The following is an 18,873-nucleotide window of genomic DNA, read 5'->3' as shown; positions in this document are numbered from 1 at the left end:
AGTAGTTCTCAAGTAGGTCTCAAGAGGAAAAATACTGACAAAACAAGTCTAAAACCCTTAAGAAAGAAAGAAAGAGCAAAGAATCAGAAGAGGACAACTCAGCAAGAGGGATGATCACACTCCTCCAAAGAGCATCATGGGCCAATCTTCCTCCACCTGCCTGGTGACTGATTGAACGGCAGCAGGTACTGCATCAGATGTCTTATACTTACTGACCATATTCAAGTGTAGCCAAGCAGCATGAGTCCTAGTTACCTCCTACATACATTAACAATAAAATAATTGTGTTCTCTTGTCTATACACGGCTTACAGATTCTCTGTGAACATCATAAGAGATGGATGGACAGAAATGACCCAGCGAGGGAGGTTTTCACAGGGAGTGACTTGCACCCTTTGCTGCGTGAATGGCCCATAAGCAGACCACTATCAAAGCTGCCAGAAAAATAAGATGTATTTTCCTAATGGACCAGTTATGTTGGGATAAGAAGACGTTGGTCCTACAGCACTCCTCATCTCTGCACGTGATAACAACCCAAAGAATATTACGTCAGGGAATATACAGTGCTGAGCTCCTGAAGCAATGACATCAGCAGCATATGTTCGATACAGAGGCAGGTGTTGCGCAGTATCTCATCATTCTTGACTTCATATCTACTAATCTCTTAACAATGACGAGGCTCTGTAGTATGGAACAGCAAAGCTGAGATATATTGGAGAAGATGCCATAGATCATTGCAATAAAACTGTGTCAACAGAGTATACCTGAGCTCTTTCAAGCTTGACCAAATTCTGCCTAGAAAGCCAAACCCTACCCAGAATTTGAGGCTATAGTGCCTGCTTAAGAGCCAAACCTCACTTGGATAGTCAGTGGCAAAAGCTGAGAGCTCTATTCCTTATCTATACTCACCTGTACATAAACACAGCCACTGCCAGTCGCCTGCACTGTGTACATCCCTGGGACTGCAAGGAGAGATGCCTGGTGCAGGACCAGCTTATTGTTCCTGTGCACATGGAATTCCAAAGGAGAAGCCTCCTTGCTTTTCACTGTCACCTTTACATCTCTGATCTCCTGAGGAATCAGGGCTGCATACTGAGCAAGGGCCTGCAGGCTAACAACTGTGTCCTGAAGGCAAAGAGAGAGTCACATTGCTGTGGAGCCATGCAGTGCAAGATCCAGCACACTAGGTCAGGCACTGCAGAGAGAACCATGCTCCTCATGGCCCTGATTCACACTCCAACACAACCAAGGTCTATGCCACTAAGTGCACAGGTAAGGTCAGTGCTACAGGCAGCAGGATGACTTCTGTAGCTGGAAAAGGTGGCTTCTGAGCCCTGATTAGCAGTCCTAGGCCCTGGGTTATCCCAAGTACACCACAGAAGAAGTTTCCCCGTGGCATTCCTCTTCCCAAGCAGTGCTCATACATGTCTGTCTGCAAGGGGTGGATCTAGAGTGACATGCACATGAGAGATGTGCACATCACTCCAGGCACAATATCTCTGTCCTTTCCTCATGACTTTCCCCGACTTGTTACCTGTGTGGAAGCAAATCCACCAAAGGCATTTCTTTGCCCACTGAGCCAGTGCACAAGCTTGCTCACTGAGGCTTCACTGAGTGCCAAGTCTGACTGGGAGACGTGAGCCAGGAGGATGTAGGCCACTGTCTCAATCACAGAGGAAGAAGATTGTTCACTACTGGAATATGATGTCAGGAGCTCTGCTGATGTGGGGAGAAACATATGGAAGAGAAGAACAGTAGATCCTTATGAATATCAGCTTCTCCTGCCCTGGTACCCTTCAAAGACTGGCAGTTTCCTGTACACCAACAAAAATGCTATGCCTTTCTGGGGCACCTCAGAGTCAGAAGGCAATCCCTCCTGTTATTTTTGTACTCTGAAGAGCCAGCTATCTGTGATAGGCTCCACTTCTTTCTTTGAAAGCACAGAGAGATCCAGGCCCCAAATCCTCAACCAGTTCCTCTAGCAAACAGTTCCCCTAGAAACTGATTGACTCTGAACAGAGGCTTTTTGTTTAAAGTACAGTCCTAGTCTTATCCAGCTTTATATATTCAAAGCTATATCCCCAAGCTACAGCATTTTTCCTGTTTCTGCTTTTACTTAGGACAGTCTAACAGGGCTCTCTGTGCTGAAAACCTCTAGGACTCATTCCTTGTCAGTTGTATCTATTGTACAAGAACTGGTCACTCTTTGAGGGAGAATGGTTGGCAGGCTACCGGGGGAGCAAGACTACCCAACTTATTTTGTTGGCATCCTCACTGTGCAGTGCATAAACTAGGGCAATTTAAGCCAGAGCTGGGATCCCGCCTGTGGTCCAGGCTCATGAGCACTGAATGCACCTGATTGAATGTTTTGCTGTAGTGATGGTAGGGGACTAACCAAAATTCAGCTAAGACTTTAGCTTAATTATGCCAGCGCAGACATCTTCTGCAAGGGTACAAATATGAAAACCTGAAATGCTTTTACATACAAAGTCAGTTTTCAGAACAAACCTTCACTTTTGAAATATGAAGTGCAAATTCACTTGTTTGCTTAAAACCAGCATAAAGACCTTAGAATGTAGGTCAGGGACTCTATTAGGTATTATTTCATTGTTTATCACAATGGAAGGTTTTTGCATGAGGGGTTTGTGATTTGTTATTTCCAAGGTGGCATAAGCAGAACAATTTTTTCATGAAGTGATAGAAAGTGTCTTGGAGATGCAGCTACAGATGACCTTCAAATTAACCTTGATTCTTTAAAAAGCACCAAACTCCTGTTTGAGATCCAACTGTAATCCTCTTAGTGAGGCTAACAGAATCCCAGCCACCAGGCCATGGAAGGTGTCTCTAGCCAGCAGCAGATAGTTATCTGGGGCAGAGATTCTCCAGCAGGCAAACTGGCTGCAGCTGGTGGCTGCAGTGACATCCGCAGATTCAGCAGGCAGAACATCAACATGTGAGACAATGCCTTTCTTTCAAAACTCCGTTGCTCTTGCAAAGTCATTCCTAACTATTATCAGTGGAAGCAAGAGCCAAAGAAAACTATCACTTGACCCATAGGCAGTTTGTAGTGCTCCATGCATAGGGTCTTAAGGGGACATTTTCTGAAGCGCTTGGTCAGTCAGAAGCATCAGACTGACTGGACGTCAGTGAGGATGTGCTCCAGTCGCATGTTCCATATGTACTATCTCAGAGGCAGCTCTGAACAAATATTGCACTCGGTGTGTGCAATTCTACTGCTTCCCTTTTGCTCACTACCCACCCTGTGAAGCCAGCTGGGCAGCTTGAGTGGCTATGCAGTGAACTGAACTCTGCATTGGTAGCTGGTCAGGCTGAAAAATCCTCTCCCCCTTTTTTCTTCTGTTATTTTGCAGTCCCCAATGTAGTTTACCATACTGCCAGATGAACTATTGTGGGGAGCAACTTACTTAAGACAAGTCCTGTAATATTGTTACCAGCTGTTTAACTCAGGTTTATAGGCTCAAGTGTTTTGAAACCCTGACCTGGCATTCTCATTCAGGATAGAAGTCCAGTTATTTCCAAGTTAAAGAGACAAAAGGAAGAACTAAGCTCAGCAGTGCAGCAATAAAGATGCATCCACCCAAGGGCCCTGAGCTGAGTAAAGCAGCAATGGGGAAGCGGTCAAAAGGTTTGAATTCTGCAAGTAAATGCCCTGTCCAGCAACTGAGTAGACATGGTGAAGCAAATTTCCTCTGCAAGATTCTCTTGTATGATGTATGAATTGCTGAAGAATGATGGGAGCACCACAGCTGAAGTGAGTGCTCTGACCACAGAAATTAAGCATGGATCAGTTCTTCTGCTTTTGGTTAGAAACTGTTTCCTGGGTCTGAGAAAACTAGAAACTTTCATAGCTTCAGTTGATTTTTTTGATGCAAAAACCAATCTGAGAATAGTTAAATTGCCAAAACTACAATTAAATCCTACCAATTAAATAACGCCTTAAACACAGTCATTATCTCTAGAACCCCAAATCTTCTAAACAGCAACAACCTACCAGTTTCCTTCTCTAGCATATCCAGGAGCTGCTCTCTCATCTCCATGTCCTTGTTCAGTGTGAAGACATAAGCCATCAAGGCCTTGACATAAAGGCTTGTCTTATCAAGTGTTACATTTTTGAGGCAATGCAAGGCATTATCCAGCATGGTGTCCTAGAAAGGAATCCAAATCCGGTGAATTTCCTCTGACCAAACAAAAAGTTTTTGTGAAAATCTATACCCAACCCTCAAGCATCCCAGTTACATCCTTGATGTATTTCAGTGCTAGCATCTCTCTCAGGGCTGTAGAATATTAAGTAGAGTGGACACAGCATCACTCGCTGTGGGTTGAAAACAAAGACATGACTGGGCATCTCACTGGGATAGGGCATTGCTAATAAATACACGGAAGAATCCAGCTGTAGGAAGTGTCTGGTAACACACTGGCTCAGAACTGTCAGACCTGCATGCTGTGGGTCTCGGCTCCCAAGGAGATACGGCATTGTTTTTAGAACTGTACCAGTAAGGCTGGAATATCAGCCCATCGTGGCTAGAACAGTTTACACTTGGCTTGAAGGTCACTGCTTTTGTTTCAGGTCTGAAGGAGGGGGGTACTGCATACCTGAAAGGGGGTCTTTTTTTTTCCTCCTTTAGGTATACTGGTGAGTTTAATAAAAACTATTGCCTCTCCCTGCAAGCCCTGAGCTATTTCCAGAGACAGTTGTTTCCCCTGAGATCAGCTGAGAATGGCAGATGCACTGCTTTGCTATAAATCAGGCCATTTATATAAAAACTCCTTACCAAGTTAAACTTTTCCTGCTGAGCTTATTGTGGACAATGGTGGAACGTGACAGAATCTTTCACCAACTCAAGCTGGGTATCCCTGAAACCACAGACCTGGGGAGGAATGACTCCCTCAGCATGCTCCCAAGCCCTGCAAGAGTTCTGGTGTGACTTACATTCTTTTCCAGCTGGAGCTCCACCAGCGCAGCGGTGATATAGGCTGTTAATGAGACGGTATCATCCACACCACCCTGCAAGTCACACAGACAGACATCAGAAAGAGACAAACGCAACCATTGCTTGCCTGTCTTTGTATAGCCACTGAAACTGCCTATGGATGCTATATCTAAGACAGTATATGGTACCATATCTCTGGGTGTTCTTGAACATGTGGGGGCTGAAGGAAAGCACTCCAGGCTCACTTACTGAATATCATGAAACTCTAGTGTTGAAGGCAGCCTCAGAGCCATATTGTACATACATCCTAGGTGTGCCTTCTCATAGAAGGGCATGAAGCAAACTGTTAAGCCATTTGTTTTATTAAATATGTTGCAACTGGACACTTGAACAAAGTTTTCGTGATGTAGGATTTGCATACATAGAAGCAATACACTTTCGCTTACAATTCAGCTGACTCTGAGAAGCTACAAGTTAACATGGGTAAACAGGCTCACAAGAGCCTCTTTTCCCATCAGAGGAAATTCATTCTTGGGAAGTTCTGCTTGCGTCCTCAGATGTGAGATAAGATTACATCTAAAATAAGGGGGGAAATCTGGGCTGAGACGCTGAGAAGCATCATTGACACTGAGCAGCAGAAACTTTGAATGTAAGGTGTGGAGAAGCAAAATCTATTCCAAAAAGTTCTATTCCAATAGAAAGCCCAAGCTGAGAAAATAGTGAAAGTCAAAGATGAACAGTCTACACATACACTCTGGTTTTATTTTGTACTGCATCCAAATTTTAAGAAAAAAAGGCTAACCCTTTGCTTCAGTAAAATAGCAGCCTGTTTTCCTTCATAAAACTGCCTTGTATTTAATATGGGCAATTTTGCAATCTGACCTGTCTGGATTATTCTTACCTTTACGAAAACAAGGAACCCAAGTATTGCCATACTGCATGCACACCGTTCGTACCTGAGCACGAGGGCATGTTCACCATGTTTAGTGCATTTCCAGCTACACTGCAGGGATCGTTTTGGGGATGCTGGGCTCCAGGAGCAGTCATATTTTTGGGGCACTGACGGGACAACTGTGTCTTCAGCTAATCCCATATTAGAGCACATAGGCAGGCCTATCTAGAGAGTATTGTGCATTGTAAGGCACCAGAAGAGGGAGAATCCAACCAGGGTATTCTAGACAAACACTAAAAAATAAAAATACTTCTCCCTGTGCCTCGAAGTGCCTTGGCCCGACTAGCCCTGGTGCCTTTCGGCTACAGTAAAAATAAAGAAAGCCTAGCAGAGATTAAAACCTCACATAGAGGAAATGCCTGCTGTTTTAGGCCATGCTTTTTCATTCTGCTCTGGGAAGCCGCCTTGCCTGTGCTAGGCTATGGGGACATTGCTTTGTGCTACTGTGTACAGTGGAAGAGCCTGGGGAAGCAACCCTGTGCCCCACATTGGGTTCTTCCCGCTCCCACCGCCATGCCTGGAAGCCATACCTTCAAGTCATTGTTGAAGAGCTTCCCAACGCTCTGGAAGCAGCCACTGGGCAGCTGGTGCTTCTGCAGCCAGCGCAGAGCGCTGCGCACATCATCCTCGTTGATGTAAATGTGAGAGCTAGCTTGTCCAAAGGACCTGGCTACAAAAGCTGTCAGCCTGTGAGCAGAGCACAAAGGAATCCCATGTCACAGCCAGTAGCTGAACCAGCAAGGACAATAGCTCTGGGATGACTGTAGCAATTCTGGTCACTCACCACGTGTTGCCCTCATTGTCAGCTTTCCCAAAGGCACTGTAGGAGCCATCATCATGTTTGAAGAGCAGCTGACGCTGGTAACCTATGAAGACAGGTGCCAGGACATGACTCTCAGTTTGAGGGCCTGCAGCATCTCACGCTGTATCCTTGCTGTGGGAAGAAGGCTTCACAGCAAGAGACTTCACCAGATCCTACAAGGAGAGACACTGAGGCAAACCTACCATCCCCCGTGCATCCCACAGCATCAGCATGACAAGAAGCAGTTGCACAGCATCATTGAAGCGCACCATGCAGCTGCTCTACGTTACTAAAGCCGTTACATGCAAGTACTGTGGGTATCTGCCCTGCTGGTTTGCAGAACGGTGACATGCTCGGCCACCTCACGTCTCCCTGTGCCCCAGGGAACCGTCACGGGCACCTTGCTGTGAATAAAACAAGCTGTAGGAATGAGGAGGAAGGCTCTTCCTAGAGGAGACCAATATGAAACCCTGTATGTTTTTCAGCACTTCTGCTTGCCTCTGGAACTCAAGAAAGCACTTATGGCATGTACAGAGTGACAAGGCCATGCCTTTAAGCTCTGAGGGCAGAACACTGTCCGCATCTGTTTGCTCTTCCTCCACCCTCCACATGGCCTCATTCTTTACCCTCCACCTTGCCTCTCTGCTGCTGCTGTTCTCTTGGGTAGGTCCCTTGCTCCCAAATACCTGTCCTAATTTGCAGAACAAGAGAGAGAGGGGGAAGGAGAGGGAGTAAAATCCTATCCATGGAAGGCTGCTGAGTTTGCAGCATAGCATGATAAGGAGACTGGCAGGCTGAAATGCGAGGCGCGTTGCAAAATGAGACTCAGGCACTGGCACTGTATTAAATTCAGATTATACTGGACAGAGCTGACATGCCCCCACAATATGTGTCCTAAAACATGGGGAAACAGCAAGCTACCAAACTCCTATCTATCCCCAAAGGCCACTCCTTATTCCAGCTAATAGCAGCTGATGCCCTGTTTCCACAAGGGAGTTCCGTCTGCCTCGGACTGATAAGGGAACAAAACACAGGCATCACATAATGACGGAAATAATTAATTACCAACTCCCTTCTCAGAAAAGCAGCCTTAGTACCTCAGTAACAGGCAGAGACAGAAGTCTTGCTTCTTCAGAAACACGCTCTTCCTTCCATGAGACATTTCCCTCATTTTCTGTGATACTTTCCTTTGTCACAGCTCTGGCAGTGCTCCCACTCCCACCCTGCTTCCCACCAGACCAGTGCCCACACTTCTGGTTCACAGCACTTTCATTTTGCAGCAGGAGGAAAAAGAACAGTGTTTACCTGTTCTCAGGAATTTCAGTGCTTTATCTTTAATTTCTGGGTCCAGTTGTTTAGTCTTATTCAGGTACTGGAGTATGAAGATGTTTGGTGCAAACTGAACCATGTTCTGTTCACCACAGCCAAAGGGCATCATTAGCAGCTGGTCTAGGTTTTGAAGTGCTGGGCCCATGATGTCCCCTTAAGTTTGAGGTGGAGGGGCAGGAGGAAAAAAAAAGCACAGACATTCAGCAGTATGAAACAAAGGGACTGCTGCCTTATTTAAGCTCTACTGAGATCCTGAAAAATAGCCAGCCCCTCACTGAATGGAGATGATTAAGATTTCTGCTGACCCCTCCTAGGTTAAGCCAGCACAGAAAGGGTTGCACAGTCATGGTTCTGGGAGGAGGGAGGGAATGCAAAGCTTGAGGGGGTCTCAAGAAAGGTGAAGAGGGCTGTCATTCCTGAGTGGGTATCAAGGAGAGAAAAGAATTACAGAGGCAAACTAGGTGGAAGTCTGCAGGGATGGTTTTGGTTTGCTTAGGTGGATGGCGGTGACAGACTTCACAGGAGATACCCCATCTTGCGCTTTCTTGTCCAGCCACTTGGGGATCACCCAGGATCATTCCTTATGAGAGACCTAAGTATTGAAAAAGATTACTTGATCCACATTTCTGAGGCCAGCATCACATGCCTTACAGTTTGTCTCATGAGGAACTAGGTTGATGCATCATTAAGGCCAAAGCATTGGACAAGCTCTTCCCACTGGAGACCCAAGAGCAGGGAAAGACTTTCTCACCAATCACAGAGAAAGTGGCTCGGCCAGATCCCTCCAGCACTTCTGCAGGCAAAATCAGGGAGAACTCTTCAGAGACAGTGTTATCTGTGAAGGCAGAACCCAGAAATTTATCCCATGGAAGAAGCAGAACACACAAGTGTAACACCCCAAGGAGACCCAGGTGAGGCTCAGTGTGACATCGAGTCACAGCAGCTGAGGCTTGCAAACAAAAGCCTCAATGAGGAAACTGCCAGGTAGAAGACAGATGTGACCAAACTACTTGGTTGTTCTCCCAGGTGCCACCAGCGCTTGCTCTCTAACAATTTTCCCCCACGTCTGGGCATTTGCAGTAGCCCTGTCCCTTCCCTCCTGCTCTCATGATCAATAGCAGTCAGGGATTTTTGTCCCATACCTGCAGCACAGAGAAAGGCGTTTTGGGTCTTCTCTTGTAGGACACCTCCTGGCTGCAGATGGAGAAAGAGTAGTTCAGATAGGAAAGGTAGGAAAGGAAGTCACCATACCTCAGCAAGCCTGTCTGCTTCCAAGAAGAAGGGGTTAAACTTCCTCTTAGCATCTTGCTAACTGCTTCAGGGGATAACCCACTGTCCCCAGGTGTTCTCCACCCTGAGGTGTGACTAACCTTCACAAGCAAAGGTTTTATCACTGTGTCTCTCTCTCCTTGCGAAGGTGTCACAGAAATCCTGTTACTACACAGATGGTGTGAATCTTCTGCCACGCTGCTCACGGTGACATTCACTTTGCCTGCAGAGAGCACAGGACCACATTGCTGAACACTTGCAGCAGGCAGCTGGATGTGTGAGCATCCAGAGCAGACATGCAGAGGCAGGCAAATTCCACCCCTCCCTCTGCTAGCTGCCACACATCCCTCTGCTCAGCCTCACCCAGTCTGGTGGCTGTCACATTCCACACGAAGGTTTTTGCTTCATTGGCACAGAGGCAGCTGGTGAACTGGCAGCCTGGGCAGGCATCCACCTTCAGTTCTGGGGTCTCTGTGAGGGTGGTGTGTATCTGAGGTGGTGGGGTGTACAAGCACACATTAGCATACAGTTAGTAACAAGCAGTGCACAAAGGAGCAAATATCACGGATCACGAGTGCAAGGCTGTGCTTTGTGGCCCAGATGTCATTATCTAGGGCTCCTGAGAAGCTCATAGCTTGCATTTGGGCTCAAGTTTCCACTCTGACAGAGGCTGTGTAATTGGGGGAATTCTCACCTGGATGCAGTCCTTGAGGTAGTTGAAGACAGTGGCTTTTAGGCTGAAAGTCTCTCCTTGGATCACAGAGTATGGCAGTGACAGATCCACAAAAAAGGGCTGGAAGACCCTAAGAGTGGTCAGAGGTGACAACCCAAAGCCAGTATCAGCAACACAGAAGGTGTTGGCGTTCCATTCTGTGATGGTGTCAGGTACAGCAACTTGGAGAGACACTTGCCCGTTGTCCCTACAGCAGGAAGAGAGAACTTGCTTAGAAGCAGTCAGAAGTTTCCAGAGGGGCTCTCAGGGGAAGGCAGGTAGAGGCTGTTACCAACCCAACAGAGACCAAATCCCAAAGCCAGGTCTCTGGGAAAAGTGTCCGTGGTTTTGGCTTCTTCTTGTCATCAGAGCGAGGTACAGAATCACCATGGCCACGATAGCCATCATGGCTGACTCCTTGGAAAGCAAGTGATACATCAGAAAACAACATATGTAGCTCCAGGTGAAATTAGTTCTTCAGAGGCAATCTAATCCAAACCTTAAATGCTTCATGACACAGAACAAGATCGTACAGACTTGGCATTTCAGTGAGAATCTGACACACGCTGTGTATTTTGGGGGAACACAGCTTTAAGGAGACAGAGTTGGATAGAGTTTAGCCTGAGGCTCAATCTGACAGATCCAGCAAGTTTGGTCTGGATCCAGGGGGAGACAGCATGCTCAAATGGAGTCGCACTCTTTCTAAATGATCTGTGAAAGTGCTTGCGGAGAGCATACTACATTATCTGTGAAAAGCGTGGAACACGGGGACAGCCAATAAAGCACAGACATTTGAGCTTTTAACTGTGATTTATAAATCAGGTCCACTGAACTGAACACAAGCCTTGCTCCTCTCATACACCAACAAGAAACACGAAAGGATGGAAGTCGGCTGTCCCAGCTGCAGGCTGGCCAGAACTGTGAGACGAAAGCCCCTTCAGTCAAGGAGAGGGACATGTCCACTCCTTACCAACAACATTGTCTGTTCCAGAGTACATCTTTTTCTCAAAGCCTGGTAGCATACAGGAAACTGGTTTCTTGATTCTAGTATTGGTTAATATTTTCATGCGCAATTTCTGGGAAAACATTGAAGAGTGCAAATCAATGATAAATAAAAGGGAACCAAGAATGTTGAAAATGTCTGAGAGCAGGTACCATAACAGGGGAGTGGTGTGGTAGCTGGATCACTTTAAGATGCTGCTTGTTTACACACATATGCATAAACTTACAGGCTCAGACTCTGGGCAGTGCACGAAGACTGGAAACCAGCTTCTGAGGAATGCTGAGGCCAATTATTGCTTCTCATAGAAGTAAATTTCAACTAGATCTGTCCTTCATGTGCCCGACCCTAACAATGACCCAGAGTCAAATGCCATATATTCCATGAAAAAACTTAAGAGAAAAAGTTCTAAACTTTAGGTCTGCATGATTTTGAATGGAAAGATCTGACTGGCTGTTCACAATCAACTGCACTTACACAAGTTAGTACCAGTCTTGGCTTAGAAAACTGATGGGGAACTTGGTCACAACTTAGTATGGATTCTGTTTTTGTCTGAACAAGACTCAAACTCTCAAGGGCTGTGCTTCACAAGGCAGAAACATTGGACTGAATGCACCCTCATGTGCATGGACTGAGAGGAAGACATCATCATACCAAAAAAACGCATGCAATCCTTGCTTTGGTTTAGTGGTCTGCAAGTCACTGAGAAGTCTTCTACTTTCTCAAAGAGCCAAAAGCCTTCATGGAGATTATAGGCCGTCACCCTTTCTGAGGAGGCTGTACATGCCCATGGATTTAGTTGTATGTTACAGGACAGTCATCCGTTACAAGATCACTATTAATCAAGGTATAGTAGGATCTCCTTTAACTAGCATCCAATGTAATCTAGGAGTAATCTAGAAGACAGCACAGTACTGTGCCTTTGGGGGGAAGCAGGGTCTGTATTTGTACGGTAGAGTTCTGTCAGCCTGAGAAGCCCGTGCAACTCACAATCCATTTTGGGTTGCTTTCAGTGTGTTGTTACTTTCTTCTGCTATTTTGAGGTCCTTTTACCTGCATGTATTTATTTAAACATTCTGTCAGAAGCAGCACTTCTTGGGTTCCAGTTAGCAGATGTGTTATTAATCTTTTTCTGGCTATTGGGCTTGTTAGCAGATTAGCTTATTTTGTCATTTGTCTTGACAGTTAGCTATAAAACCAAATTGTGAAGGACTTCCTTTTACTAAAATTTCTTTGAGAAGAAGTAAGAAGAGACTCAATGAAACACAGAGTAAACAACTTTACAAATAAAATAATAGCCAAGCAACAATCGGTGAAAATATGGAGAGGTGCTTGGGGTCTTGCTGGGATATCCTTGCCGCTCCCCCTTGGTAGATATGGTAGGTCCATAACTGTTTGAAGAACAGAAGAAACTAAACTAGGTTTGTTCACTTTCACACTGTCTTTTTCTGATCAGGTGGTTTGCACTATGCTTGCTTATAAGTTTAACCTTTCCCCATAGTCCCCAAATGAGTGTGACTACACTGAAGAGCAAGGTACATAGGACTTCTAGCAATGAACATTGGGGCAGCTGAAGTTTGCTAAGACTAAACTCTTGCGGGCATTCTGGAAACTGCTGGCTCAGGAAAAGTTTAGTTGAAGTGTAGACACTCACCTTAAACAGATTAAAGACGTCAGCATCACTTTGATACCATGGTGCTCCCATCCGAGTCTTTTTGTGGAGACTGGGCTGCTGGGGCAGACAAGGGTATGCCTCAAAGTCTTCCAAGTGATAAGGGAACCCTCGTCCTCCAACTGTAAAGCTGTCATCAAAGAGCTCCTTATACAGCTGCAATGGAAGAAGAGAGGTCTTCATAAGGAACTGGCCAACCAGCATGTGTATGGGTCAAATATTTAGGCTGTAGCCCTCTATAATTCTTTGTAAAGCTTTGCAGTCAAGGAAGTTGGTGCTGCCCAGCTTATACTAAAGAACGTGAATCCCAAGGAGTGAATGCAGGCGAGTAGCTTTTAGTCTACAAGACGTTCACTTGTGACAGTTCAAGCCTTTTAACTCTAGGATGCAAGATTAGGATAAAAATGCATGATTCAGTCTGAGCAAGGCATTGGCACATCTGACTCACACATTTAATGATGACCACTTTATGTATCTGTTAGTAGATGATGCAAGTGCTCTGTGCTAGAACAAGATTCCTGTAAAACGGAACACCAAATCACACTGTGAGTCCCTACCTACTGGTGCAGGAATTCCCCCTGATTTGGTGAGGCTTCTTTGTAACAAACAGTCTGGCCTGCTATAACTTCACTTACAACTTTGCATGAGGATATACATGTGTATTATCTCTGGTATACATTGTCGAATTCTGTTAGGATTTTCAATTCTTGCAGTATTTTTGTTCTAAGTCTTAAATTCATTCCCCTGAAATACCCAGCTGCTTTAGGGTAAGTTCCTTCAACTCTTCTAGATTCTCAGAATGCACCTGGATGCCAACAAAATCCTGACCACTTTTTACCGGCCACTGTCTGCACTGTGTGCTGGACCCTATCGACTTCTGAAGAGCTGCTCGGGTGCTCAGCCTGATCTGTCATACGGTTATAAATCAGCAGTGTTTGGGGCAGAGGAGTAGGAGGACCCTAGTGGGGAAAACTTCCATTGCAAAGGTTTAGCCTCACTGCCTGGTGGAAGATGGAAATGCGGAGAGACAGGTGGATGTGAGGAAAGCTGCTAAGCACTTTCCCTGCAAGCGGAAAGCACCAGCATCTCTTTGAAGCTGTTCTCCCTTGCCTATCCCTGAAGCACCATGCAGCATCCACCACTCTCCAGGCAGAGACCCACAGTGCAGAGCTGATGCACGAGGAACATGATCACCACATAACTGCTCAGAAGAGGCTGAGGAGGGGGAACACCAGGGCAGCCACCGAACACTGCAGCCATGTCCTGGCACGGACTATGGGCTTCCTCCTGCCAGCGCATGGAGACAGAAAGCAGGCAGACACTACGGGGGTGGTCACGGCAGGCTGCACTCACTGTTTTTGCTGTCAGGGTATCATTTTTCTTCAGGAGGACACTCTTGTCAACAGCTTGGACAGAGCACAAGGACCCTGGAGCAGCCTTGAGGTTCAGACTGACTTTCGATCCCGGGACTTCCTCCTTGTGTGAGAAGTCCAGCGCTACCTGCAAAAGCAGACAGGGTCAGGGGCTTAGTGGTAGAGAGTGGGACCCTGTGACTCTTAGGTGTCTAGGCAGCAGAGGAAAAGACAGATAATAAAGTAGGGAAAGGGGCTGAGATGCCAGCAAACCCTTCTAGAAATCCCTTGGGCAGGTTACATGGGCTGCAGTGTGTACAGCCCAGCCAGAATTCCCCTACCACTACACATCCACCACCTTCTGATCCAGAGCTACCAGAGGGAGCTAAGCAGGCAGGCTTCTCTTCTTGTTAGGGAGAACATCAGGGACAGTGTGTTCCCGAGTCAGTCACAGGGAATGGGGGGAGAAAACGCAGTTTGGGGGGGGTCTGGTTTACTCCTTGGGAAAGGCTTGCCAGTGCTGGGGAGGGTGGGACTAGGAAGTCAGGGAGGAAGGTTATTAATGTTTCCCAGCCAAAAATACTGGGCATCTGGTTTGGATGTGTATCCAGCTTACACTACTTGGCTGAGGATAAAACAGGACCAGGAACAACAGCAGGCCAGAGCACATCAATGATGCTGTCACACTTCTTGTGTTTCTACTCACCTGGTGTCTAAAGCACTCTTCCACTTGAAATTCTTCCACATCAGCCACCACCTCCCCATCCAAGAAGGCTGCATACACTAGAAGCTTGATGTCAGGCAGGAAGTCACTGCCAATAGTCAGAGTCAATGAGAAGGAGCCCTGCAGATCTGCACGAGATAGCAGGAAGGGAGAGAGGGAAAATATTCCATTAAATCTGCTCAATGGGGCAGGACACACAATAAGAATCAAAAGAGGGAATTTAATAACTTCTACCTGCAAATAAGAACATCTTACACAGCCACCATCACAGATTACCCATAAACCCAGGTTTAGATAAACAGGCAAGCTACACAAATTCTATATCTTCTCCAAAGGTACAAGCTAGCAGCAAAGTCATAAGGTTGGATAATAGACCAATTAGACAAGGCAAGAGAAGGACAATCACCTAGAAGGGCACTGAACTGATATGAGAGGAGATGGTGTTGGTCTGATGAGGTGGACCACCACTAAGAACTCAGTTCAATAGCTCCCACCTGTGGATAACAATAAAACCTGCAGAGATTGACACTGGAGAGTGGTCACAGTTTTCTGGGGTGTGTTATGAGACACTTCATGCATTTCTACTCACTCTCATGCTGGATAATTGGCACACGCTTCTCTCCACTGGAAAGGATCTTGCCTTTTGATATCACCTGAAAAGCAAAGAGAAGAGCCAGTCAAGGGCCTGAATTCTGACAGTATGAGGAGAGTGCAAGAAGAACAAGAGAAGCGAGAAGGACGTCGGACAGTTGTTGCCACAGAAGCTTCTCTGGCAGAACATGATCTAAGAGCTCTGTAGCAGAGATGGTGATAGTATAGGTGGAAGTGGACTTTCAAGTCCAACCACCTAACCAAGAGGTGTTGGTTAGGCAATGAGAATGACCGCTTGCAAAGCTGGAGGTACATCTGAAGCTAAGAACAGCTGCTCTTAAGCCCCGTTGATCTCTGATGTTCACATTACTAGGGTAGGGTACTGTTTGATCGTACGAATGAGCCCAGCTGAGTAACCAAGACACTCGTAACCTCTCAGCTAGGCTGTAGTCACTCTTGCTTTGGCCTCGCTTGAAAGTGGACTTCATCAAAACATGATTATATACCTCTGGAGCACATTGAGGGCTTGTGCAATTTCAAGCATTTTCCTTAAATATACAGGCCAGGGGAGGTCAGCTGCCCCAGAGATTGCCTCTTAGTTCACAGACAGATTGCCCCAGGTGGAAATCTAGGACATACCTGCTGGGCAGAAACCAGGCTAGCCCTGCACTGCCACCCATGTGAGCACAGAGAAATGTAGGGTGAATGGCAGGTATCTATCACGGGAGCTTAGGTCAAGGCACTCCTGACAAAGCAAAGCAAAACAAAGCAGCTGGGGGCTAGAAGCAGGTCCAGGAACTGGAGAACAGGAGGAGGTTTGGGCAGAACAGAACTCACAAACTGACTTACTGGCCTTGGAGTAGCTTACCTTCTCCCATGAGTATACATGTGCTGTGTGAAAAGGGTAAAATGCCAGTAAGCATAATCTTGCCCTGAGATTCAGCTGTCTTCTGTGCTCACCAAGTAATAGAAATCAATGTGGCCTGCTTCAGAGCTGACTTTATTCCAGTCAAGGATATAATCCACTTGCACTTCCTGCTCTTGATCACAGGGCATCACATCATCCCTGGCTTTGATCTCAAGGAAACTGTTGCTCTCAGAGTAGAAAGGTTTCAGCCAGTGGAAGTTATCCTCAACTCCTGCGTGACTTTCAGAAGAATCTTGCTCATTGTCATTTCCAAGGTTGTAGGTAGCCTTCAGAGCACAAAAACGTGAGTTGGAAAACATCAGGTAATGCAAGGGATCTTACGTACCAAGTCCTGCCCAACCAAAATTAGGGAACATCACCCTAAACAGACTGGGGTCTTGGGGAAAAGCATCTGGAACAGTAGTTCCGTTCTCTGAGAAATGGATGGCAATAGGAGATCGTACTGCTTGGGCACGGATCCCACATCAGCTGCAGGAATGTAGGTAGTGGGCAGGTGGGTGTACTGCCAGGCTGGTAACAACGAGCTCCAGGTGTAGGATCAGAAACTGTGAGAAGCCGCCAAGTGCTTCAAGGTGTGGTATTGAAAGGGAGGTCAAGACCAGCTATCTGCCAGGCTGAGCCTGGACAAGCTATGTGCTGCTGCAGGGCAAGGGTAGCCGCTAGAAGTGGAGTTAAACAGAGACAGGTGTCAACTGCCAGTTCTGTTGAGCCACCTCTAACATATCCCAGAGTGGAGAAAGGGGGGACTTCCTCCGAGGAAGTATTCAGATTAACAGATGTTTTTAGTGGAGTCAAAGGAAGGTGAGGGGGGATACAAAAGATTAGGATCGTGCTCTAGCTCAGGACAGCAGACCACCCTTGGTGACCTTTTGGCTGAACTGTTGCAGCACAGACTCCAACTTCCCTGAGGAGATGGCACTGGAGAGTAATTAAAGATGCTTGTGCAGATATAACCAAGTGAGATCAGGAGCCAGAGGACTGAACTCCAAAACCTCACATTTGTTCCACTTTTTATTTCTTTCCTCAGTCTACCTTCACTTTATCCTCCTTTTTCTGTGGCTGATGCTCACCTTCAGAGAAACCAGCGTGTTGTTCCAGCTGGTAGTATCCAGTGAGAAGTGAGCTTCTCCATTCTCATCTGTGAGGAATGACAGGCGTGTCTCCTCATCATTGATGTCAACTACTAGGTAGACGGTTTCATTTCTGAGGGGAGACTTGCCACTGTGGCAGAACAACTGCAGAGAAGGCGAGGAAGTTAATACCCTGTTGTGCCATACTCCAAGGCACTGCCAGTGCTTGGTGTTTCTATCACTGGGCTTCCTCAGCCCTTCTAGCTTTCAGACACATTGGAAGGATCCAAATAGAAGTGTGATAAATGCACAAAACCAACAATGTGCATCTGTTTAGGACTAGAAATACATGGTAGCGCAGCCAAATAAGACACCTATATTGGAAGAAAAAGGTGATTTCCTCTGATTCTGAGCTTTTTCTTGGACAATGCTGCAGGATCCTTGACGATCAGAAACAGCCTAATCTCCAGAAATTTGAGTGTTTCTAGCCCCAGTGGGACAGCTGTCCTAGCATCGCTCGGGGAACTTGAGACAGGAGTGACTGCCAGTGAACTGATACACAAGGCTTTAGTGATTTCTGCCAAGCTACCATGTGCATTTGTCCAAAGGGAATGTTATTTCCCTGATGACACCACCCCCATCCCATATGCCTTTTATTGCACAGACTATATTCAGCAGCTACTCCTGGGGAAGTCTCCAGAGACTGCAGCTGGCCAGAATTCCTGTCCAGGAATACACTCGGTTAGGGTGGGGAGAAGAAATTGCTTCTACAGGAGGCTTCACTCATAGCTGCTGGGTAACAGCAGAGCGGCACCTACTTCCCTCAGGATTGTTGCTTTCTGCCTACAGAAGATTCTATCTATGATGTATTCGCAGCAGAGAAGGGATCCATGGGTGTTACCTTCCCTGTGTATGGCAGTCCACGTTTGTAGAATGCATGGAGGTTGATAAACTCTATAGACTTCATTCTTGTCACAATAAGAATTTCAGCTGTATCCATAACCTTTGCTCCTGGGTGGAGAGATGAGAAATCTGTTAAACCCTAGCAGTGCTCTTAGGGAAACAGAAGACAAGAAGATGCTTCAACACTACCTACAATACCTACAACCTCTAGATTTAGGGGACAAAATATATTTTTTTTTTAATATATTGTAGAGGAATTAGAGGACAGTATGAAAAATTTATTTGTAAAAAGGTTGTGATGATTGTTAAAAACACAAGGTATGAAATATTAAGAAAAAAAAAGGGGAACTGTAGAGGAATGAAGCTGTGTTAATTAACATTGATAATGTACAGCTGTGGGTCAGATGGAGGAGCAGCAGTGTGGTTTGACCTCTGGAGGAAGGAGATACAGCACAGACAGTAGAATCTGACCAACGGTAAAGCCTTGTTGCAGCCGGCTAGTTTGTTTGTGCTGCAACAGGATATGACTCCCTCAACCTTTCTAGGCCCTCTGCTTTGTGACATGATGCATCATACCTTATAAGTAAACATTTCTCTCTACTGAAGAGACAGAGAAAT

The 18,873-nt window shown here is 46.2% G+C and overlaps 1 protein-coding gene across 1 annotated transcript in view; it reads right to left on the bottom strand.

The window, feature by feature from the left end:
- LOC308065528 (alpha-2-macroglobulin-like protein 1) overlaps positions 1–18,873 on the bottom strand; it is a gene marked incomplete at its 5' end in the record, with an annotated part of 29,441 nt that overhangs the window by 3,702 nt on the left and 6,866 nt on the right. Inside the window, 21 exons of the mRNA XM_080391595.1 lie at positions 909–1,124; positions 1,534–1,718; positions 4,012–4,165; positions 4,951–5,025; positions 6,434–6,590; positions 6,688–6,769; positions 8,011–8,187; positions 8,786–8,869; positions 9,177–9,228; positions 9,405–9,526; positions 9,667–9,793; positions 9,998–10,223; positions 10,312–10,429; positions 10,986–11,091; positions 12,670–12,843; positions 14,041–14,183; positions 14,742–14,891; positions 15,353–15,416; positions 16,315–16,548; positions 17,353–17,517; positions 18,254–18,384. Coding sequence (XP_080247721.1) covers positions 909–1,124; positions 1,534–1,718; positions 4,012–4,165; positions 4,951–5,025; positions 6,434–6,590; positions 6,688–6,769; positions 8,011–8,187; positions 8,786–8,869; positions 9,177–9,228; positions 9,405–9,526; positions 9,667–9,793; positions 9,998–10,223; positions 10,312–10,429; positions 10,986–11,091; positions 12,670–12,843; positions 14,041–14,183; positions 14,742–14,891; positions 15,353–15,416; positions 16,315–16,548; positions 17,353–17,517; positions 18,254–18,384 — 2,942 coding nt within the window. The remainder of the gene's footprint in view (positions 1–908; positions 1,125–1,533; positions 1,719–4,011; positions 4,166–4,950; positions 5,026–6,433; positions 6,591–6,687; positions 6,770–8,010; positions 8,188–8,785; positions 8,870–9,176; positions 9,229–9,404; positions 9,527–9,666; positions 9,794–9,997; positions 10,224–10,311; positions 10,430–10,985; positions 11,092–12,669; positions 12,844–14,040; positions 14,184–14,741; positions 14,892–15,352; positions 15,417–16,314; positions 16,549–17,352; positions 17,518–18,253; positions 18,385–18,873) is intronic.

Source organism: Falco punctatus, assembly GCF_963210335.1.
Source record: "Falco punctatus genome assembly, chromosome: 6".
Classification (NCBI taxonomy): Eukaryota; Metazoa; Chordata; class Aves; order Falconiformes; family Falconidae; genus Falco; species Falco punctatus.
The sequence above is the reverse complement of the archived record's forward strand: the minus strand, read 5'-3'. Positions and strand labels throughout refer to the sequence as shown.